Genomic DNA, 23,117 nt, shown 5'->3' on the forward strand with positions numbered 1-23,117 from the left:
GGAACACGTTGCGTATGTTACTAAACAAAAAGAAAGCCATAAAATATAATCAAAAATGAATCATACAGTTATCTGACTTACTAGAAAATGAAGACCACATAGGAATACTGGGAATGATGAAGGAAGGATTGAAATGCTTTAATTATAGATTTGATTGTCAAGGCTGCAAATGATAATTTCTCAGTTACAGAAATTTAAACATAAAAATTTAAATCATTTTAGCTATGTGAATTTAATAAAGAATTATATATTCCAGCCTTGCTGGAATAAGGTATACAGGATTTCTACATATAAATCTGAGTATAAAAATTTCAGCCATATTCTCTCTGTTATAAAAATATTCTCTCAAAGTAAAATAGCTTGCAAAGAAATTAAAAACTGAATGAGAAGTTAGATTCAAAACAAATTTATGGAGTGGAAATGTCAACTTTAAACACAGGATTTCTTTTATATTCTTGGTTGAGAGTTTGTTCAGTTTTTTGTTTTTTTTTGTGTTGTTGTGTTTTTTTTTTTTTGTGAAAACCAAGTGAAAAGAAACCATGAACTTGTGCACAAATAACCATAGTTTAAGTCATTAACATTTTTGTTCTTCCAACTTGAATACATTTAGAAATAGAAGGCAAGGGACTCCTTGGCAGCTGCTTGGACCATTTTACTCCATCTGACAGTCTAGACTCCTCTGTTCATCGTCTTTCTGCACAAATGAGGTATGGCTGTGGTTGTAATGTCATGCCTAATCTTGGTTTGAGATCTGGAATCCCACCATGAGGAAAACGCAGGTGAAATCGTTGTAGTAATGAAGTGAAAAACAAAAACAGTTCCATTCGAGCTAGCTGTTCTCCAAGACAGTGTCTTCTTCCTGGATTAGAAAAAAAGTTTTTGAAAAGATTGTAAAATTATTGTAAAATTATTTACATTACATTTTCACTCTTGTGAATAAGAAATTGTGGTTTTGTAAGGCAGATGGATTACAAATTCTATAAGTTATAAAAATCAAATAAGTACAGAGAAACAAAACAAGCAATACAGACAGAACTAATCACATCTAAATTAGGCCATTTAGAAGTTGTGCATTTAGTCCAAGAGAACTGTCTTGGCTCCTTTTATTTTCCGGAGAAAGAGTATCTCAGGGTGTGTCTTTCCATGGACTGCAGAAGGAGGCAGTTAGTTGAACTGAACATCTAACTTTTAGGTTGCTATTAATACGTGAGGTAAATTACCCTTAATTATAGGCATAAAAAAATGCCTATAAGTTAGGACTTCCAGAATATTTTCTTGGGACATAATGTAGTGCCATATGCTGACCTCCCTTAGAAAAATACCTGCAATTTCTGGTGCTGATTAAAGTGCTGAAATTTGCGAACTGGCTGTGTATATCACCTGTTTGTGACAACTTCAGCAGCAAATGAATATGCACGTTAATTCTGAAACAAACAGCACTTAGGTGCCATGATGATCTGATATGCAGAGATTCTGATATGTAGAGATTCTGCAGATAAGGAGATACTATATAGGTGCATTTTTTTTTGTTGGTTTCTATAATAATGAGTTTATTTTTACACAGGACATTATCTTAAAATGTGCTATGCCAAGAATATATATATATATAAAGAATATATCTTTAAAATAGCTGTTTCATCAGAACCATGGATTTAAATCATGCTGTTCATTTCTGATTTATTGCCATCACTTTCATGTGCTATGTTCCTAGATTTATGAGAAGGAACAGTGGAAGGAATCGTTTTTACCTAATGAAAAAGGAATAAATGCATCTTTCTTGACAAACTGTCCATTGCTGTCCAAAAATCTCTCAGGAAAAAACACTTCTGGGTTGTTCCAGTATTTTTCATCAAAATGTACAGAGTAGAGGTTTGTAATAACTGTAGTGCCTTCAGGAATAGAGTAACCACGTACAACAGTATCTTTGGAGGTTGCGTGAAAAATACCTAGTGGAACTATATTACAGAATCTTAGAACTTCATGGAGAACAGCCTCAGTATATGGCATTTTACATTTCTCTTCCAAAGCAGGCATTTTGTTTGGGCCGATGACTAAATCGATCTCTTTTTGAACATGTCCTGTTAGGAAAAGGAATAAGTGAAAAATCCTTTATATTTTATAGCCTGAAAATATAGAAGAATATTGAAACATGACATATCATACCAAAAATATAGTAGCTTATAAGTTTTTAAGTTTAGATGTTTGTCTTCCTCTTGCTAGTAGGAATTCTTGTAAGCATACATAACAGCAGTAATCTTCGTTTCAAGATTAATTACTAACAGTAAAATCATGCTTTAATACATTCTTTTGTGCTCATGTTTACTTCTGTTTCATCAAAATGAAGGGAACAAGCATGAGAATGTGAAGATAATGTACTTCAAATACTTGAGTGGACACAGATAACACTGATATTACCTACTTACACTGGCACTTATCTAATACTGCTGACTCTTTGAAATTGACACAGTGTAAAATCATTCACTCTTAAACTGGAAATAATTCTCAGTGTAATGTATCAGATAAGAAGACCCAGAGTAGCAAGATTCTGAATGTAACTGAAAAGAAAAAAATTCCATCAATACTCATTTTTTTTAGCTATTTTTAAAATCAGGTTCGCAGGAATAAGATCACTCTTTTAAAAAAAATATCAAAGGCATTCAGACTTCCTTTTTTTTTTTTTCTTCCTCATAAGCTTTCTTTGCTGAGACAGTCAAACAGCCCCTAATTAATTAAAACAAATTTGCATTTTTACATTTCATGTGCAAAAAATGAAAATCTGGGCAATGACAGAAAAATTCTATCAAGAATCACCAGGTTCTTCAATCTGAAGTGACAATATTTCATATCAAAATAAAGAGATGGGAAACAGCTTAGTGGAAGTACATTCTATAATGTAGTGATTTATTGGCGTATACTGTAAAAAAAAAAAAAAAAGTAACAGTAATTTTTATTTTTATCTAGATGAACTGATATTGAATTCAGATTCAGGAACGTATTGTACTGCAGTATCCAAGACCAGAAGATTATTTTAGGTGAGTGGATTTCTACAAAACTGGCCAATGTATAGGAGACAAGATAATGCTTTTCTTGATCTCTATTGAATAACACTATCTTGGTCAGGTCTCAAGGAGTTAGGACATTTTAATCTTTTTGACTATTTATGGCACTTAAAATAACTCTTTTCAACACAAATATGCATCCTAAAACTTAAGTACCTATAATCATATACCTACACTTTTAATTTTTTTGTAGGCTTTCTAATTGCACTACATCAAGCATGATAACGAATTAATAGAACACAGAAGCATAAAAGTAATATTCAATTATTTTTTTTAGAACTATTTGTTTTAAATTATCTGAAATATGCTGACTGCTTAAAAATAGCAACCTCAGTTTTAAGCTTTCACAAAGAAGTATTAGCTGTACTGAGTGAAGCCTAGGTATTTCTCCTTAGTTAAGCATCTATTACCATAAAAATAAAACATTACCTTTAATATATAAAGATATCTGATTTCTTGGTAGTTCTGAAGAGCCTTACAGACGTGGTTGTCTGCCAACCAGTATTAAGCAACGCAATGCAAAATTTAAATATATTAGAAATATTTTATGTAAAGAAATCAGACCTCCATAATAAGTTGTAAAACAATTTAATAAGATGCTAAAATGTTAGTATCATACTTCATTTTAAAATTTGCAGTGGAAAGGTGTATCAGTTTCTCAAAACGGCAAAGTTCTTACCTTGAATGTTTGGATAAAGAGCCATAAATAACACTGCCCATCTTAAAACATTTGTTGTGGTTTCCGTCCCCGCTATGATGAGTTCTCCAACAGAGAAAATTAAGTTTTCTCTTGAATACGTTGATTCTGGATCATTTTTGTTGCAATCCATCTCATCTAAGTATGCATCTATAAAGTGTCGAGGTGACTGGGATTTCCTATTTTCAGAGACTCGTTCTATAAGCTTATGAAGAAAGTCATAGACTTCAGCTGCATTTTTAAACAGCTGCTGGTGTTTCCCAAATGGCAAGATACCAATCCAAGGAAAAGCATTATATAAAAATACAGAGGCACTAGCAGCTAATTCAATATTTTCACTGAAAATCTCAATCATGTGCTGAAATTCAGTATCTTCATATGTAAAACGTTCTCCAAAAATAATCAAATTAGTAATGTTTGAAACAGCATTTGTTATCAAGTGCTTAAGATCAAATGGTCTGCCTTTGTAGGTATCAATGGCATCGAGGAAAAACACAGATTCTTCTGAAATTTTGTGTTCAAAGGACCTTTGACCATATCCAAAAGTTCGAAAGGTGTTCACAGCTAATTTGCGATGTTCTGTCCATCCTCTGCCATATTTGCTGTTTAGTAAGCCTGAAAAAAAGTTTTGACACAGCATTTTATGCAGTGCTTTATTTTTCCTCAATAAGATGATATAATTATTCAACCATTCAGTTCACTCTAAAAGTATATTATTGTCAGTAGAATAAGCTATTTGAAGATGACCTAAACAACCCCTCTGCCTCAAAGCTGAATTAGATATATCTGTGCTACTGCAGGCAAGCAGACTTCATACTCTTATGTAAAAGCATGTCAGATCTATCTGAAAACATTTTGCATTTATGGAAAATTGGAACTAGGAGCAATTGCTATGAGTACTTCCACTATAACATCAGCAGGTACACCAAGAGTATTTTGATATCAAAACGCAAGCCTCCTGAGTCATGAGACATACACTAACATGTGGTAATGCCCACATTTTCCTTTTTCACTGAAGTTTTAACTCAGTTTTTACCAAAGTAATATATCCTATAAACAAAAGCTGAGGTAAAGTCTGTCATATCTAATTAAAAAAAAAAAAAGATGTTTTAAGCTTGGATTCAAAGAATTCAAATACTGAGTAATCTCTCAGTATTTGTCTCCATCAGATTTATAAAGGTCATGCTACTTCCCAACATTTCTGGGAGATGAAGTGCCATAAGGAGTTGGGACTGCCAATCCTAGTTAAAAGTAGTTATTAATAATTAATAATGATTAATAAGCACTCTAAAAAAAAGCAAAACACTGAACCTAGAAAGGAACAAGGTGCAATTTTTAATGATGTGACTGAAATCTGTATAGTACAAGGTAAAAGGGGCGGTGCAAAACAGATGTTACAAAGCCATGCATAAAAGGCAGAAAACAAAGAAACAGAATGGAAACACCAAGAAGAAATACTGACATTTAACCTCAGAAATTAAGTTTGAGGTACAGCTCTTAAACTCATCAAAATTTCTGAAGTTCCTCATACACCTGTATCTGAACGTTAAAGGCCAATTAAATATAGATCTTCTTAATAATAAGGACATGAAAATCTTATTTTCCAACTCAAACAGACCAAATCTACAAGGAAGACAAGATGAGTTGCAAGAAAATAGAATCATAGAATCACAGAATGGCCTGAGTTGAAAAGGACCACAATGATCACCTGGTTTCAACCCCCCTGCTATGTGCAGGGTCACCAACCACCAGACCAGGCTGCCCAGAGCCACATCCAGCCTGGCCTTGAATGCATCCAGGGATGGGGCATCCACAGCCTCCTTGGGCAACCTGTTCCAGTGCGTCACCACCCTCTGGGTGAAAAAGATGTTTCTCAGAGTTCATGCTAAACAGCTGGAAGAGTTATAGTAATTGAAAAGTGTAGCTATTTCAAAAGACTCTTGCACTGCTCATAGGTAATTTGATTCCCAGAAACAAAGAAAATAGCTTTCCAAGTGACACTAATTCACTGAGGAGGGGAGAGCATGGAGATAAATAATTACATGTGTCTTGCTGTGGAATTTAGCTCAGGAATGACAGTCCTTTCTGGATATCTTTTAAGAAGCATTGAGCATTTCATGTAAAGTGATAAGGTGGAGAAAACAACTAGAGCAAATGTTTCATGTGATCGTACAGCCTAATAAAATCTTAAGGCCAAAAATGCATTTCTGTTTGAAGACACTAGCACTTACCTCCCATGTTTGTCAGCTTCTTAAACAAAGGAAGAGATGGTCTGTCTGCAAAAATTTCGCTTTGGTGAACAAGGCATTCTTTCACTGCATCATAGCCATTCAGCACAATAGCAGATATACCTCCCAAATCAAGGCTGAAAATCTTTAAGGGAAAAAAACAAATTATAAAATGCTGTTAGAACCAAATCTTACAAAGAAATAATGAAAATGAGTAAACACAACTGATGAAAAAGTGACATAACACTAAACTTCAATGCAAAATACAGATTTCATAAATACAGCAATAAACTTCAATGGGGCATGCAAGAAACAGGAGGGTTCTCAAGTACTGACACAACTGTGGCATCATAGGGTTTGTTGTGGGCTAAATTCATCTCTGTCAAATGACACAGTAAGTTAGCCTATGCTACATTCTGCTTTGCAGTGCAGCTAATGTGACCAAACCTCCAAAGGAAGGATAAGGGAATGCTTTCATATAGTCATTAAAAAAAAAAAAGTTTTTTCTCCTAATGCAAATAGATGAAAGGTATATTATTTATAGAAGAGCTAAAGTACTTGTATTATGTATTTTCATATTGAAACAAAGAAAGGAGGGAAGTTTCACTGCTATCTGTTGCTCCTTTCTTCCTGAGTAAAAAAGAATCCAGTAGTTGAATTTGGTTCAGGGCACTGTGATCAAAGCTACAAGTTTTATGATAAAAACTTCCATCACTTAGTGATGGCAGACATAGAAGTGGTGTCAGTGGTGGAAGACAGCCAAGGTGCACCTAGTCCTTCCTCTCTCTGAAACTGGGCGCCAGCTTACTTTGCACAGACTCCCAAAGACCCATCAGATGACAGATGTGAGAGCCGTGATGACGGGCAACAAATGATAGCATAGCCCAGCTGGTCCCATCTCCTGTTTCCAGAAGTGCTCAGCACTACATGCTTTGGAGAAAGGCGCAGTGCAGCCTGCAGAAGGCACATATAGGATAAACACAATGAAAATCTTCTCCTAAGCTTAAAAAAAAATAAAACAAAAAAGAGGCTAAATTCCCAAGACTGAAATTCTGTATCCCTTTTCATACTTTAGTTAGCTTAATAAATCTGGTATTTTTCACTTATACAAATCTTTATTTTTTCTTCATCGCAGCACTGCTGACCATCACTGTATGAAGAAGTAATGGACAGTAGTTACATGTTCTATGAAGTCTATTTCCTTTAAGCAAGCCTAAATTTTTCACTGTTGTAACTGCTCTTTTTTTACATGATGAGAAGAATACCGCTGTACCTCTTGGAAGCATTTATTTTTGTGTACTTCAATCACAGCCTATTTATCATTCTTTGTATGCTGTGAAATACTTTTTAAAAGATCATTCCCTTGATCTCTTCCAGAGCTCCCACTATCCTGGTCTGCCTCCTGATCCAGCCCAAATTCTGCAGAATCCTTGGTGACAGCACGTGAAGAGAACTGCAGTCAGCATTCAGGCAAGTATAAAGCTTAATTTTGAATGATACATTTGCCATCCTATTTCCATTCAGTTCATTCCAATATTTTCCTTGAAACCCCTTTTATCAACTGCCAAAATAAAGAGAAAGAGATGAAGAGATAACCCTACCCTTACACTTCTGCCATTGAGCACACTTTCCATTCATACATTTTGCTTCCCATTCATAAGACTATGACTGTATAGTTTCTTTTGTAGCTTTCATAACTACCTTTACAAAAGCTTTTTGAAAGACTTATGTGCCATCACCGGTATTCTTTCATTTGCTTGTTCAGGGTGTTATTTACACACCTCTTAACCCCTTAAACAACTCTTAACAGTTTGGGGGATGTGATTTTCTATCCAAGCCACTGTTTGTTGGACTCAAAGCTCTGTCTTTCCATCGGTTGGGAATCCAAGGAAAAGCCCGAGGCGATACGGGGGAGGTGGAGTCAGGCGCACACCTACACGTGCTGTGTCTGCTCTGCCTGCCTTTCCGAGCCCACACTGATAGCTTGGGCTTCACTTTTTCGAAGCGTATAAGAATAGACTGCTGCCGTGAAACGGGATAATGAAAAGAAACAGACGAGAAACAAGAAAACACGAAAAGAAAAAAAGCCATCAAAACATTCCCATATGTGTATGTAAATCGACTATCAGTAACTACTCAAATATCATTCTGAAGGCACTTTAATGCAAAGCTCTTCCCGTGACGGTGCTGCACTATGCCCATGCCTGCCCTTTGGTTTCCTGCGCGCTCTGCCGCAGGCGAAGCCCCACGAATGCGGGGCAGACGGATGCTCGGGGCACACCGCCGCCCCGAAACGGAGCTCCGGCGCGCACGGGAGCGGAGCCGCTCTCTGCCGGGGCCGGGCCGTCCGTAGCACGCGTTTCGCCCGACGCTCAGCGCCGGAGCCGCGGCACCCCCGAGCGGGGCCCCCCGCGCCGTCCCGCCCGATAGCGGCAGGGCCGTTCCCCCGCTCCGCCCGCCGCCTGCCCCGGCTCGGCGTCGGAGCCGGCGCCCGCCCGGTACCTGCCCGTGGATCTGGCTCTGGCGCCGCATGTAGACGTGCGGCTGCTCCGCGCCCAGGGAGTGGATGTTGCCGATGAGGGGCAGCCCCGCGGGGCCGGGCGGGAAGCCGGGCGGCCGCCGCTGCTTCAACAGCTGCCGAACCACCAGCGCGAACAGCAGCAGCAGCGGCGGCAGCGCCAGCAGCAGCCAGGGACCGCCCCCCGCCGCTGCCTCCGGCTCCGCGTCCCCCGCCGCCGGCCCCATCGCGCCGCTTCCTCCTGCCGCCCGGCCCCGTCCCGCCGCCCCCCCGTTGGGCGCTGGCAGAGCCGCCCCGCGTCGATCGGTCCACGGGAGCGCCGCCCCTCGCGTCAGCGGGCCGGGGCGGGCCGGGGCTGTGCTGGTGAAGAGCTGAGAAGCTTGTGCCGCCTGATTAAAAATACCTTCGTTCGTAGTCCTGGAAAAACGGAAAAAGCAGAAATACGCACTTTTGGGGATGTCTTTCCTGCAGCCTTCTCGGGTCTGGGAGACTGCAAGCAGACAACCCTGCCGTGTTTCTTTCTTTTCTCCCCCTCCCTTCTGGCCACGAGACAGGGAGTGTGCCCGCCCGATGGGGCTCCGCTGGTGGGCGGTGGGCACCGTCGGCGCGGAGCCGGCAGGGACCTGATGTCTGCTGGAGGACATCTCTGTGTAACTCCTTACTGCCGCTGTTAGTGAGCGGGGTGGCACCTCGGCAAGGGGCTGCAGATGCTGGAGAAACAGAGGTTACTGTTATCCTGCCGAGCTAAGAAAGCAATCCTGCTATGAATCGTAACATCCTGTTGAAACAGTTTGTAAAAAACTTCACTCTGTTTCCACTGGTGTTGTTTTACTTTTCAATCACTGCAACCGGATGAGCAGATCTTAGCATACCAGAAGTACTGATGCCCTACTAACATTACAGTGCTGTGCCCAACTCAGTCCTTCTTTCTGTTGAATTTAGCTCAGTACCTCCAGTAGATCCATAAGAAGATTAAGATCTACGCTGATACGGAGTTTGTACTGATGAACTTCATGAATAAACTGACTGATCAAAGTGCATCGCGTTCTCGGTCATCTAACTCTCTAATGCTTAATCCTCAGTACGTTCCTGTGTTGGGATGTTCTGCGTCTGATGAGGAGTTACTGACTTGAGAGCACGTGGCCTGGAGGCTGAGGATGGCCCCTGATGCTGTTCAGAAGGCAGGCGAAGATGAAATCAAGCACAGCAAAAGCATCGGTTTTGAGAGCATAGAGAAGAGGTACCGTGACTGGGATGGGGGAAGGAGAGGGACTGGGAAGCGATAAGGTGGGGCTTTTTGCCTGGCATTTTGGCTGCAAGTTGTCTCACAGAACCGTAGAATTACCCGGATTGAAAGGGACCCATAAGAATAATCAGTTCCAGCTCCTGGCTGTACACAGGACCACACAAAAATCAGACCCTATGTCTGGGAGAGCTGTCTTAGATATGGATATCTACTAAAGTAAGGAAGAGGGGGTTTACAAACAGCAAATTTAGATGAATGGAGGTACACAGGTGAGCTGATCAAAATACACCCGCCCCAGATAAGATGACACTTGAGTAGTTCTCAGAGCATCTGAGGAAACATAGCCTAGCTGCTATTGCTTTGGTTTTCATTTTTAAGCGTGTAATACATCACATGCACCCAGAGGATCGCGATTTCCAGTGCATCTGTAAGAAAAGAAAGCAAAGGTGATTGTCTTGTTGGCAGCAAGCATTCTGGGGAGGAAACGCAGAAAACAAACATAGCATAGGAAGACCCAATAAAAAAAAAAAAAAAAAAGGAGGTACAGAAAAGTCCAACAATCATTTTCAAGTAGGGGAGAGAACAGTCAAAACTGACCTTACCATAGCATGTGGACCCTGGGGGTGGAGGAAAGAAGATAGTGCTATTCACTGTAACAGAGGATGGGAAACCAAAGCACGATTGCAGAGCTGTCATATCAGATTTGGTCAAGCCAAAAGGTGATGAATCTCCCAAGGTTAAAAATCCAACAGCCTCTAAAGGATAGATGATTAAATGGAGGAAAAGTATGACTGAAAGCCATGGATAAGTATGACTGAAAGTTGTCACAAGTGATAAATGAAGCTTTGCAGACAGATGACATCACATAAGAACAGAGGTGTAGGAGTTCAAGAGCCCAATGGGCTATCCAAGGATGGATTCCTTGCCAGTTCCTCACTGATCTTTTTATATTTCTTTCATTCTTTTGAGAGTGTGGGGGTAGCTTGTGCTGAATTGCTACTTTGGGAAGGTTTTACTCATCTTAATCACAGATGATCAAATGAGCAAACTCATAGGATGAGTAAAGGTTTTGTGATTTCAATTATAAAAAATGATAGCTGAGTAAGGAAACCCATTAAAGTGTGTATCTTTATTAAATTCTAAAACATTCTGGTCATCACAATTCACAATTACTTTGCATCATAAATCCTGTAAGGAAAAGTTGGACGCATTCAAGTAACAGTGAACGATTATGGTCCTGCCTTCTCCAGAAAAGCAGAAGGCAATTCTTTGACAGGAAGTGACTGTGCATATGCATAGTTTTGACTTCGGAAGGAATTTGAAGAAATCTACTCGTAGATGGGCTTGTTCTTTCAGTAACAATATTAAGAGTCCAGTGATAACTCTGTTACATTCTTGGGAAGAAGATGGAGTTGCTTCCAAGCTCCATCAAGTATCTCACCAACTTGTATTCAGCTGCAGTTCAAAGCAGGCTTCTTTTTTTGTCAAGCACAAGTGACTTCTGTGAAGAGTCAGAGTTAAACAGCCAGCTGAGAAACTATTGCACCTGGTCCTCCCCACACAGATGGCACTGCAGATGGCATCAACAGGGACCTATCGCTGTAGCAGCCCACTGCACGGGGTCAACTGAATGGTCCTAGAATGGGCTGATCAAACTGTGAAATGACACTGTGGCTTAATCAGGCTTCTCTACTCTTGGGACAAAGAATGAAATACTGATGTGAGCTCTCCAGGCTCCTAGTATCTTGTAAAGAACAAATACAGGGTTAACTTCAGGATTTACCAGACAGTTTCTCACTAGATTTTTGCTGACATTCTCTGATGACGTATAAGATAGTGGCACAGCACTTGTGCAAGCGATCGAAACAAGGTTTTATAACTGTGCTATTGCCTAACAAGGTTTGTTTTCAGTTTTGAGACTGCTTTCCAGATAAGGAGTTCATTCAACTCCTATCTCAGCTGGAGAACGTGTAAAACTGAAGTGGAAATAGGTGCTAATTTTGAAAGTGTTTCAGAGTGAGATTCTCCCATGCAGTTTGTCCCCTTTGTGTTAGCCTGGCCATGCTGTGAGTCCGCCCCTGGCTGAATTTGGTGTACTGAAAGCTCCCCTTCAGGGATTCCCCTTGTCAGAGCACTGGAGGTGCAGCCTGGGACAGAACTGGGTCTGGCTGGAGTGCAGAGGAGTTTTGCCAGTTCTTAAGGATGGAAGTGTTGCCAGGTGGCATGAGCTGGGGCTGCAGCCTCTGTGAGCCTGCCCACAGGCTGAGCTGTGGTTCTGCAGGACGGAAGGTGATGGAGCCATAGCCAGCTTCCTTACGGTCTGCCCCTTCTCCCCTGCCATAGAACCCTCGGTGCCGCACAACGTGACCCACTTTGTTGTAAAAGATTATTCTGCACCAGGATTTTGAATATATACAGGGAAAGTGCTTCAAAGCCAAAGCTCATTAGGAGCGTTTCAGTGAGATTAAAACAATCCCGCATCGATCTTCTGTTTAAAATGTCTTCCATATTTCAGTCTGGAAGCTTTTCTGAGGCATTTTGGAAGATCTGAATTTGCTTCCAGACTGATTCATAGATTTCCCAGTAATTAGCTCAATAGCAGTTCCTTTCCTGAGAAACGAGTCACTGAAGCTGATGTCATTAAAAAGGGAACCCTCTAGTGTTGGGATCTGTACCCATGTTCTGGTTCTCACTGAAATACTGCATTTTTTGAAGAGAGGCACTCATTTTTTGGCCAAATGTAAATGAAACTATAGGATGGATGGGTAAAATATTATTTGGGTGGGTAAGCTTGATAAGAGCTTAGCCTAAATATGAATGTTGCCTTCTGAAGGCTGTGGCTGGGAAAAGGATCAGATGCTTTAGGGAGGTAAGATCTGCAAAAACCAATGCTAGGAAAAGTTTGGACAATAGGTAAGGTGTTATGTTTCAGAGTTTAAGTCAGCCTCTAGCTCTTAAAATTACAGAATCTCAGAAAGTGGGGATGGAAAAGATGAAGAAAGCTTGTTTAATTGATCATGTTCCTTTCCCAGAGTGAATATTAGCTACACGATGTCATTCCTGACAGATGTTAGACTACCGTGCCATACGGTGGCATAGAAACTGTTAGTATAGTGCAATAGAAATTGTTCTTATGTGACATTAATTTCAGTTGTAGGAAGCTCTTTCTAATGTGCAGCATCTCTACTGTTGTGTTTTAAGTTCATATATTTTTGCTTTTTTGAGCACATTATTACTTTTTTTGTAGCAACTATCTGTGTTTTTATCATTCTTCATGACCTTTCCTTCTGTTAATTGTTTCTCCAGTCTTCGTGTTTGGTTTGGTTTGTCTTTTGTTTTGTTTTGTTTCTCTCCCAAGTCATGTTATAGGCTCTAATAACTGTTACTGCTGGTTTTCTTCTGGACTTCCTCCAAGTTGCCCAAGTCTTTCTGAGTTATGTCCTGCTACCTTGAACAGAGTACAGTGAGGTCTAGGTCTTATCAGCAGCAAGTAGAATGTAAGGATTACCTCTAGGGCCTCAAACACAACATTCTTGTTACAGACAGCTTTCTTTTACAGCAGCATCATGTGGCTAACTCAGGGCCAGATTAATTTTCTGTGGAGCAGATTGGGATCACACATTAGAAAGATGCTTTCATGGGTGCTCAGTAGTGCTCACTGTCCCCTGCATGTGTTGTGGTTTTCTTCTGTGGAAGTGTTTTTCAGCCATTCATGGAGATAGAAACTGAATTAGGCGTCCACCTGGAGCATGGACAGGTAGAGAAACAGAGACAGAAGGGCTGCTCAGCTTTTATAACCCATTTTAACATGAAACGTCCTGCTCTGCAAATCAGGTGATGTTTAAGAACCTCACTATGACGTCTATGGCTTGTTGGCTTAATGGCAGTATCTACAGTAGAAAAACAAATGGTTGTGCTTCAAGATGTACAGTTAAATAACATACAATAGGATACTGGGAGAAATTCAATCAAGTATAGAGAGAGAAAGTCATTTGAAAATAGGGCACCCTTTTCTGATTCCCTACAAACTTTTAATTAAAGAGGAAATTCTTCTTATGTGGAGCTGCAGGTTGTATTAAATAATTGAACTTCTTATTAAAAAAATCAAGTCATTCTGTAGCTCTTCAGTTCATCTCCTTTGAATCTGTACAGACTGATTACTTTACCCAACATCAGGCACTGAAGGAAGCAGCAGCATATCCTTGTTTCTGTAAACCTCATGGCTCCTTAGTGCAGTGCTCACAAGTACCCCACTGCACTAGTTTTCCTACAAATACTTCACCTCTGGTTTTGGATTTATCTAGCAACAGGAAACCTTTATCCCGTAACAACCCTGTATCTTTTTTGACAGCTTCTAAAACTAGACAGTCCCATCTTTGGAGTTCTTTCGTAGGCTGTTTCTCCATCTTATGTGTAAGAGAAGAGAGGAAGAAAATCTATCTGATGAGAGCAGCTGATGTATAACTGTGGGGGAAAAAAACCAGAAGGAGCTGGGAGTCCCTCCATTAGTGCTGGCAAGGAGCAGCCAAAGCGCTTGCCAACATCCAAATACTATTTCATCTTTACGTGCACAAAAGTTTATCTATTAGCACTAATACCTGTTGCTTTAAATTTATGTATCTTCCTGTGAAAGCCTAAAGTAGAAATGCTGGCATCTGAAATCCGTCATCAGAACATCCTGCGGGCTCCATGTAGCACTGGCGAGAGAAGTACTCAGAGTGACTGGAGTTGGCTGTAAGACGGCATACAGCTTGCTATCCCCCCAAAGAACTGAGATGCACTATTCCTACGTGGTCGTCCAGACTTTTTAAGGTTAAAAGATAAATATTCTTTGCCGACTAAATAAACCTCCAAAGGAAATGAGAGCGATTAATTGTTAACAGAGAAAGGGGAAAGGAATGGTGAAGGCTGGGAATGTGTGACTGACAGTTCAGTCGGTGGAGCCCCCACACCGTACCTCTGTTGATGGAGCTGCACAAGTCACGTTGAAACAGCAAAAGTGACGCCGACCTGTTCCTTTGGGTGCTACCTCACGTTTTAAATGCAACCTCAGAAAGACTAGCTGAGAAATCAGAATAGAAGTGTTCGAAAGATATTTAAATACTTCAATTCCTTCTCTCGGGAGACCGAAGGTTCCCTTGGCACACAGACGTGCATCACAAACTAACTTTCCATGTGTACGCGCGGGAGCAGCGGGAGGGCTCCGGGACGAGCCCAGCCGGGAGGGAGCCGTAGCGGAGAGCCCCGGGTCGGGCTCAGTTCGTCTTAAACGGTTTTGCAGTCGTGGTTCTGCAGAACGAGAGCGGGAAAGCGGCAGTAGAGCCCGGCTGTAGCGCGGTGCCGCGCTGCGGGGACGGAGGGGAATGGGGAAGAAGCCCCCATCGGATGCGCAGCGCGCCGCGTCTGTGCTCCTCTTTCAAGCTCCAAGCCAGCATCGGGTCAGCGAAGAAATACCAGATCTCGTTTCTCCCTACCTTCGTTTATCTCCAGATGAAACGCGCTGCTTCTGCCATCGGGAGCCGTCTGTAAAACAAACAAGAAAAAAAATAACACGAGAGGATGGGCCAGCAATGCCCAGGTCGGGTCGCCCGCCCGGAACGAGCGCTCCGGCCGTCCCGCGTCCGCCCGCGGCGCAGCGCCGTGCGGCCGCCGAGTCCCGCGCCGCGCCCGCAGCCTCGGGGCCGATAGCGGCAGCACAGCGCGGGGCGCGTCCCCGTGCAGCGGGCGGAGCCCGGCAGCGCCGCAGGGAGGGGGCCCGGAGCCAGCGGGGCCGGGGGCTGCCGGTTCCCCCCTCGCCTCCATCCGCCCCACCGACGGCTGCGGAGTCGGGGGTGGGGGGTTCCTCTGCTCCCTGCTCCTGCCCGGGCCGGAGGCAGCTTTCCGGTACTCTCCGGTCCTCGAGACACCTCGGCAAACACTCCTCCGCCTGTGCAAACATCCTGGCGGCAGGTGCAGAGGGTCCTCCGCGGTGACGCGTGGGGCCGCGGCAGCTGCCGGTAATCCGCAACCGCCTGCGGGTCCCGAACACCCCCCCCCCCCGCGCCTCTTCCGAGCTCCGGAAGGCGCTGCACCTGCCCGTGCCGGTGATAGCGGTGGCAGAGATGACGGTGATGATTTCCTCGAGGGCTGCGGGACCCCACCGTGGAGCGAGCCCGGGGGAGGCGGTGAGGGATGCTGCTCCCGGCCGCCCGGGGCTCCTCGCCCCGGCCGGCAGGACCCCTCAGCGCTGTGCGTGCGCCGCGCCTCCGCCCCTGCTTCGCGACCGCAACCCCTCCCGTCCGAACGCAGCCGTCGGGGCGTTGAGAGCGGCGCCGCTCTGCGGCAGAGGCCGCCCCGAGAGAGCCCCGCGGGGGGGAGGGGGGCAGCGTGCGGCCGGGCGCCGTGAGTGGCACTTTCACCCCCCCCCCCCCCTCCATCAGTCAGTGCCGGCTTTTTTTGTGAATGGGACGGTGGCTCCGAGCGGGGCATGACGTCACCGCCGGGCCGGACGGCCGGGGAGACGATTGGCTGGCGGGGCCCCGCGGGCGCCCACGCAGGCTGCCGCGGCGGCAGGTATAAAGGGCAGCCGGCGGACAGCGCGCGGCACCGCGGCTCGGCGGCAGCATTCGGCCTCCGCTCCGTGCGGCACCGCAGCTGAGACCCGCACCGCCGGTAAGCTCCGTGCGCTGCAGCGCTCCCGGCTCTCGTGTATCTACGCTATCGTGTGGGGCGGTAACGCGTTAGTTCTCGTATGCGTGTGGAAAAGGATAGCGAGCCGAGCGGAGCAGGTGGGTGGGAGCCGGGCCTCGGTCTCTCACTCTCTGTCACCCATCCCTGTGGCGCTGGCAGGCTGAGAGCTGTGCGCTGCCGGTGGCCCCGGGGCCTCCGAAGGCTGAGCTGGGCCGGGAACGGGCGGCCGAGAGACCTAGAGCTGGTGGGGCGGTTACCCGTGTGCCCCTCTGAGCCTGGGGAGCCGATGCTGTGAGGAGCTGAGCTGTAGCTCGAAGTGGATCGATTAGGGTGTCTTTTACAGGGTTTGCTCTTGTGTCAGGTTCTGCTTCTTGTTTCCGAGTAGGAATACTTACTGAAATTAAGTTGTTTAATTCTTAAAGCTTAATCTGAGCTGGGACACTAGCATGCTAGCTGCCAAGAAGCAAGCAGCTTCAGGTACAGTGCCAGCAGTGGCACTTCATTCTTAACAGCATTAAACTGGAAGCATTTTTTCCCCCCCTCTTCCCTTATTAATTTTTTTCTCATGACTCTTTCTTACGGCTGCCCCATCACATTGCACGCACTGAATGACATTGTGTAGCAGATAGGGAGTGTGCTTTCACCCAGTTTGGGGGGAAAAGCTGCATTAGGCTGAATGCAGCCGAACAGAACTGCAACTCAGAAAGGCTGCATTTATATTCCCTGTAATAGCATTCGTCTATCTTACAACTCGAAGAAAACGGAAGCAAAATGGAGTGATTAAAGGTAATGTTAGGGAAAAGAAAACAACAAAACAGAACCGTGAGCACTTCTGCAACCTGTGGCTAGGAAAGGATGACCTCTTTAATAGGTCTTACGGGACTGCGACGATTGGAAAACAGCCATTGCTTGATATACCTCTTTGTTGTAGAGAGGAAATCATGGTCATGCTGAAGATTTCATCTTTCCTTGCTGTTTATGCCTTGGTTGTGTGCCAGATGGACAGCTTCCAGGCAGCCCCAGTCAGGTAAGAAGCTGGTCATATTGCTGAGTGCTTTGTCTGAATGGTATGAAAACACTTAATTTTTATTTTTTAAGAGCTCTAGGAGAGAAAAAGACTCCAGAAAGCTGACTTCTTCTAGGGCTATTTATGATACTGACGTTTTTCTAACTACGTATGTAAAACACCTAATGCTATGCATGTGTGTGACTTACCTTTTCACACCCGTGAAAGGCGCTGCCGATGACTTACAGCAGTGCAGGACACGCTCCTCTCTCCTTTACACAGCTATCTGTATTCATCCTGTTTTCTTGCCTCTGCGTAGACCTGGCTTGGAGTCCATCACAGATCGAGTGACGCTCAGTGATTACGAAGCTCGGAGATTATTAAATGCGCTGGTGAAAGAGTTCATACAGATGACGGCAGAAGAGCTGGAGCAAGCCTCTGAGGGGAACAGGTAAGGACAGCCATTGTGGGGGTGGGAAAAGGTCAAGTTAGATGTCAAACGTTTCACAGAGAGCCACCTGAGCAGACCCTCTGTCTTCTCTTTTGTTTTTGTTTTCTGGGGGTTATGGCTAACTGATCACCTAATTTATAAAGGAGGACAGTGTAGAGACATCCGAATGTTTGTGTCAGGAGAATGGCTTCCACTTAGTTAACCTGCTTCTGTCTGTCTCTTACAACCGAAAGTGGAGGGCGATCTCAGCTTGAATGAGGGGGTTATGGGGGAAAAAAATGCAGCAAAAGGTACGTTTTCCTAGTGGGAATGTTAGGGATCGTTCAGTCACTCTTGGATTCTCTGTCGTGAAAGTGCATGCTGTTGTAAGGCATGGAAAGCCCCTGGCAGAGGGGAGGTGTCCTCCCAGTGCACGCAGCGCCATCTCCCCCCTGGAGCAAAGGCATGCAGGAACGTTTGCATTATCCTAATAGGACTTGTATTGCAAAGCATGGTGATGATGTATGACAGACTGAAAAGCATGCTGAATACATGGAGAGTAAAACTTGCTGTCTCCTAACTGCGAGCATCTTACAAGCTAATGAACTTGCTTTTTCAACAAAATGATTTCATTGAAAATAGTGGTTTTCTTTCGAAGTGCATTTGTCTGAACCTTCCTTGCATGGAATGTGGTGCGGAGGGATTATTTTTATATTATTGTATCTGTATTATTTATTGCATTATTTTGATTTTCCTAACAGTAGATATTTGCCTAGGGCAGAAATGCATGACCATGCATGTTTGAGATTATTCTTCTTTTGGGCATGTTTTTTTTTTTCCCCCTGCAGCCTGGATAGACCTATTTCCAAACGCTGTGCCAGTCTGAGTACTTGTGTGCTGGGCAAACTGTCTCAAGAATTGCACAAATTGCAAACTTACCCTCGTACTGACGTCGGGGCTGGAACTCCTGGCAAGAAAAGAAATGTGCTGAATGACCTGGACCATGAACGCTATGCAAACTATGGGGAAACCCTAGGAAACAACTAGACGTGCTTAATTCCGCCCTTCTTCCCCCCTCTTTTTTTTTTTTCCTTAACCTGATGCATGTCGATCTAACTTTGATTGCTAACTCTGCTATGTTCTTTTGATTCTGTTTTTGACAGAGAATGTTTGAGGTGGACCTAATGTTAGGAAGACAGAACATAACACACACATCGAGCTAGGGGAAAAATAAATACAAATAGACAGCGCTGCCTCGATTTAAAATAATCTTAGATATTGATTTTTAAAAACAAATCTAGACGAGGCTCTTCATTTCTGGCTACTAAATGTACACGTAGACTCTTTTTGTGCCTGCCCATGCACTTGTTCAATAAACCTATTTTTCTATAAGGATTAGATCTGTTTGGTTTACTTGTTTTAGAATGTGAGACTTCTAGATAAGGCTACAGAGGCTATACACATTGTTGTCATGTTCAAGAGAGGCAGTGCAAGAAATTCTGGAGAAGTTTAATAAGCTAAGAAAGTGCAAAGGTATCTTAAAAGTTATACACATACATGGAAATTATACAATATGTGGACTGATGTAACCAAGCATGCATGCAAACCTGTTAGTGAATAGCCTGAGATACAAAGGGGTCAGGAAAGGCTCACATAGAGCTGTTCAAACTAGAAATGTAACCCTGTCTAGAACTGTGTATTGAACACTTACAGGTAAGAATTTAATGTTTCCCCCCCCCTTTTTTTTCCTTCTCATTTAGTGATAAGTCTTCACACTAGTGTATTTGAAACTTGAGTATGTTTTAAGTAAAGAGGCTAAATCATTTTTTTTCTTATTGCTTAATGTTTAGATAGTTTTGCTTGTATTTTAAAAGAAACTCTTTCTTTAGCTGTTTCTCCCAGTGTGTTCCATACCGTTATTTCCAATTCTTCTGTTGCAACACCACATCTATCCTGTAAGCAGAAGCCTATTCTGAATCATGGCATCGGTGTCATAAACAGTCTTATTTGTTACCATTAATGAACTGTCCTGCAATGCTTTTCTCAGTGAAATTGCTCTTCCTTCAGACAAGTGTCCTTGCTTTGGTAGAAAATTTTCAAGCAAGGTCTGTGTGAACGTGTATGCCATGAAGTACTGTCTAGCAAAGAAATATTATTAGCCATAGGCTTACCTGAGCCCAGAAGATATTCTGATGTCGGTGTAGTATTTACATAGCAATGTGCTGTACCGAACTGGGGCCTAATGGCAGGAAAGAGATGTTTCCATATCCCCATTGGATATGCAGAAGCAGTATGCTTATGGGTGGCTCAGCTCTGAAAGCATAGGTGGCTGCTGGGCAGGTGCAGCCCTGCCGGAGTGCCTGATAAAACCGATGCAAGGATTCTGTGTGTTTTCTGGACTTTTATGGTGCTGAGCTGAGACGTTAATGATCAGTTTTTGCTGCTGTGCTTCAGAAGAACCACAAACAAAACAAAAGGTCTAAATTTTGTGAGGAGAAGGGGGTTGGTTAAATATCCCAGATCTGTACCTCACCAGTGTCTCTGTGCTAGCCATGGTGCCTTGGAGACGAGAAACAGCTCAGATGTCCCTGAAAGTCTGGTTTGGTCCAATTGGTCTTCACTCCAATTGCCCAAGAAGAGCTTGTCTACCTTTCACAAAGTCAGCCTGATGCTTAGAAGAAAGAGCTTGTTGGTGGAGCAAATGAAATGCCTGCTACACAGCAAGCCTCCCCTTGCTCTTGTAGAAAAAGCTTTCTAAGGGGTAGCATCCCCTCCTGACGTCTTGTTGCAAGCAGGGTGGATACTTTGGAAACTAACTTGGAAACTGACTTTCTTCTCCTTTCAAAAAGCAGCGTAACAGCACAGAAAAGGGCATGCAACACAGCTACCTGCGTGACCCATCGTCTGGCAGACTTCCTGAGCAGGTCAGGAGGAGTGGGCAAGAACAACTTTGTCCCAACCAACGTGGGCTCTAAGGCTTTCGGCAGGCGAAGAAGAAGCGTTCAAATATAAGAAGCTGAATGACAACATGCCTACGGTAAATATATTGCAAGAAGCAGTCTGCAGTGCAGGCAACCCTTAGGTAACCTGAATTTGCAGAACTTTAGTGTTGCTGAATGAGTAGCAGGCTTACAGTAAAAGAACCCCAGGTGAATAGGATAAGTAAGAGTATAAAAAGCTGTTAGAAATGTTACAGAAACTTGTGAAGAAGAGCTTTCAGAGGGGTTCTCCTTAGATAACTAACTTCACAGTGCATTATCTACATGCACCTGTATGCTTGGAATCATTTACTTTTCTCATTTTGCTGGTAATGTTTAATTATCAACATATGGATAACTCTGAGTTTGTTTCTTTCAGGTTGATGTGCAATTGAAGACTCAACTTCAATTTCTAATGAATGGAACTCTTCTCCACAAATCAAGACAGCCAAAAAGAAGATTAATTTTGCATCCTAATATTGAAAGCATTTTGTTTAAGATGAAAATGAGAACACTTCTGTTATGTATAGTACAAGGGACTCAAGTTATTCAAGTTAAATTATTGTATATTCTTTTTATATGCAACTCCATTTCAAATAAAATGTGACAGCATCTATTATTTATTTATCTTCTAGCATATATGTGATCCATGCTATTTATCCTGGCACTGCTGCCAAAACTCGGGGAGTTATACTGAACTGCTGCCTAGCGAGGCGTGTGTGTATAACATGGTGTGCTGTGCCTTGGTGTTAAACACTTAACTAACCTGATTGTACAGTATGTTTAAAAGCAAAACAAAAGCCAACCTCTTAACTATTGTATCATTTGTGAATTTACGCAAAATTAAAAAAAAGTATTTTTAGATACACTTGGATTGAGAAACTGATTATTTTTATTATATATGTATATATTATATACACTTACAGAAACACTGGGCAGTAGCCCAACATCACTGCCAGTCAGATGGCCTAGTGGTCTCTTGCTGCCATATTTGTTATAGACATAGGCTTTGAGTCAAGTGGTCCAAACTGGAAGAAGAGCAGCCTTAGAGTATGCCTACAGAAACCAGTAACTGGGGAGGATGGTGCTGAGACTTGTACTGAATACAAAAACAAGTCACTGTTCCATCTAATGAAACTCCAGAGGCAACATTTATCTTGTGTGAGTTAAGACAAAATGTTTTTGTATGGGCTGTAGTTGGGCTGAAACAGCCTAACGTGCCTTGTAGGTTTAAGGTTAAAAAAGGAAATTAGAAAGGGATTTTAAAAGGTGCTCCGGAAATTTACATTTCTTTTAAGCAGTCCTGAGGCTGAGTCTACTTCGGGATCAGGGACAAATAATTAGAGTAAGTGGAGAAGAGGGTAGCTGGAAGCAATCCATGGCTCTTTAAGTGATGCTGCCAGCTCCCTCCACACAGCTGCTGCTTTTTCAGTTTAGTAGCTGAGTCAGATGTTTGTTTAGATTTGTTCTGTGCTCTACAGTTGGACTCCAAACTCTGCTTCATCGGTTCAGATGAAGATCATCTCACTGTAAAGTAGAGATTAAGCCCCTCACGCTATCTCTGTCTGTCTTTGCTGCAGGTGTAATAGAAAAAAGAGAAGCGAGGTCAACCAGATGTAGATATAGCCAGTAAGGCTGCCCAGTGATGACACTCCCGTAGCTCATTCGTGGCCATGGGTTTACTCCTTGAGGGACGTTTCAGCTATGGTAAGTCAGTGTACAAAGCAGACCTCGTAGGTATAAATTTAGAAGATATAAGCCAGTTTAGAGGGAAAAGTTCTACTGTTTAAGTAGGTAAGGAAGGGATGTGGACTAGGTGGCCTCTTCTTAGCTTAGAAATCTGTTCCTCTGAGACAGTTTAGTACCTTTTTTTTCTGCGTACTTCTGAAGTAGCTTAGATTTACTACATCTGTATTTATTAGAACTGCAAGGTGAAGCCCTGCTCTGCATGACCCTGCTTGGGTTATGTGTGGAAGACCCAATTTTGCAGTCAGGAAGCACTTTTTCTCTAGATTTCAGATATTTTTCTCATTTTTTTCTTTGCACAAAGCGTGGATAACGCACTGAGGTCACCTGATCACCACAGTACTCCTTTCCACGTCACTGTAGAGCCTTGGAACATAGGTGGCAGGTGGTTTTTGTTCTTTACTATGGCACCCAGCTTAATCTGCTCCAAAATAAAATGCCTAAGCCTAGTTACTGGGATGAATGCATGTAAGTCAGTGATGGATATTCAGTAAGAAGCCAGGTAAAGTTCCTGGTCTCCTTCTGGCCTTAAAATATAGA

At 43.1% G+C, this 23,117-nt stretch overlaps 2 protein-coding genes across 8 annotated transcripts in view; one reads left to right on the top strand and one right to left on the bottom strand.

The window, feature by feature from the left end:
- CALCA (calcitonin) overlaps positions 1-21,703 on the top strand; it is a 34,969-nt gene extending 13,266 nt beyond the window's left edge. The window contains exons 5-12 of one of the 6 annotated variants that reach the window (XM_040700718.2): positions 611-707; positions 2,962-3,032; positions 7,362-7,454; positions 9,585-9,742; positions 17,349-17,444; positions 17,743-17,874; positions 20,703-20,890; positions 21,211-21,703. In XM_040700718.2, the coding sequence (XP_040556652.1) occupies positions 9,660-9,742; positions 17,349-17,444; positions 17,743-17,874; positions 20,703-20,865 (474 nt within the window). In that variant the 5' untranslated portion in view covers positions 611-707; positions 2,962-3,032; positions 7,362-7,454; positions 9,585-9,659 and the 3' untranslated portion in view covers positions 20,866-20,890; positions 21,211-21,703. Of the gene's footprint in view, positions 1-610; positions 708-2,961; positions 3,033-7,361; positions 7,455-9,584; positions 9,743-16,329; positions 16,400-17,348; positions 17,445-17,742; positions 17,875-18,701; positions 19,249-20,702; positions 20,891-21,210 lie in introns of those variants that run through there. The other 5 variants (XM_040700719.2, NM_001271966.2, NM_001271965.2 and 2 more) reach the window with 5 other exon arrangements.
- Positions 115-9,161, bottom strand: CYP2R1 (cytochrome P450 family 2 subfamily R member 1). Of its 2 annotated transcripts, XM_040701352.2 has the most exons (6): positions 8,487-8,701; positions 6,793-6,938; positions 5,988-6,129; positions 3,739-4,371; positions 1,749-2,078; positions 115-859 (listed from the first exon to the last, which is right to left on the bottom strand). In XM_040701352.2, exons 3-6 carry the CDS (start codon positions 5,992-5,994, stop codon positions 684-686), a joined length of 1,146 nt encoding a protein of 381 aa, XP_040557286.1. In that variant the 5' UTR covers positions 5,995-6,129; positions 6,793-6,938; positions 8,487-8,701; the 3' UTR covers positions 115-683. The 2 variants fall into 2 exon arrangements, with proteins under 2 accessions (XP_040557286.1, XP_420996.4); XM_420996.8 differs by lacking the exon at positions 6,793-6,938 and having other exon boundaries at positions 8,487-9,161.
- Positions 21,704-23,117: the final 1,414 nt, after the last annotated feature.

The sequence above is a fragment of the Gallus gallus genome, chromosome 5, assembly GCF_016699485.2.
Source record: "Gallus gallus isolate bGalGal1 chromosome 5, bGalGal1.mat.broiler.GRCg7b, whole genome shotgun sequence".
In the NCBI taxonomy this organism is placed as follows: domain Eukaryota; kingdom Metazoa; phylum Chordata; class Aves; order Galliformes; family Phasianidae; genus Gallus; species Gallus gallus.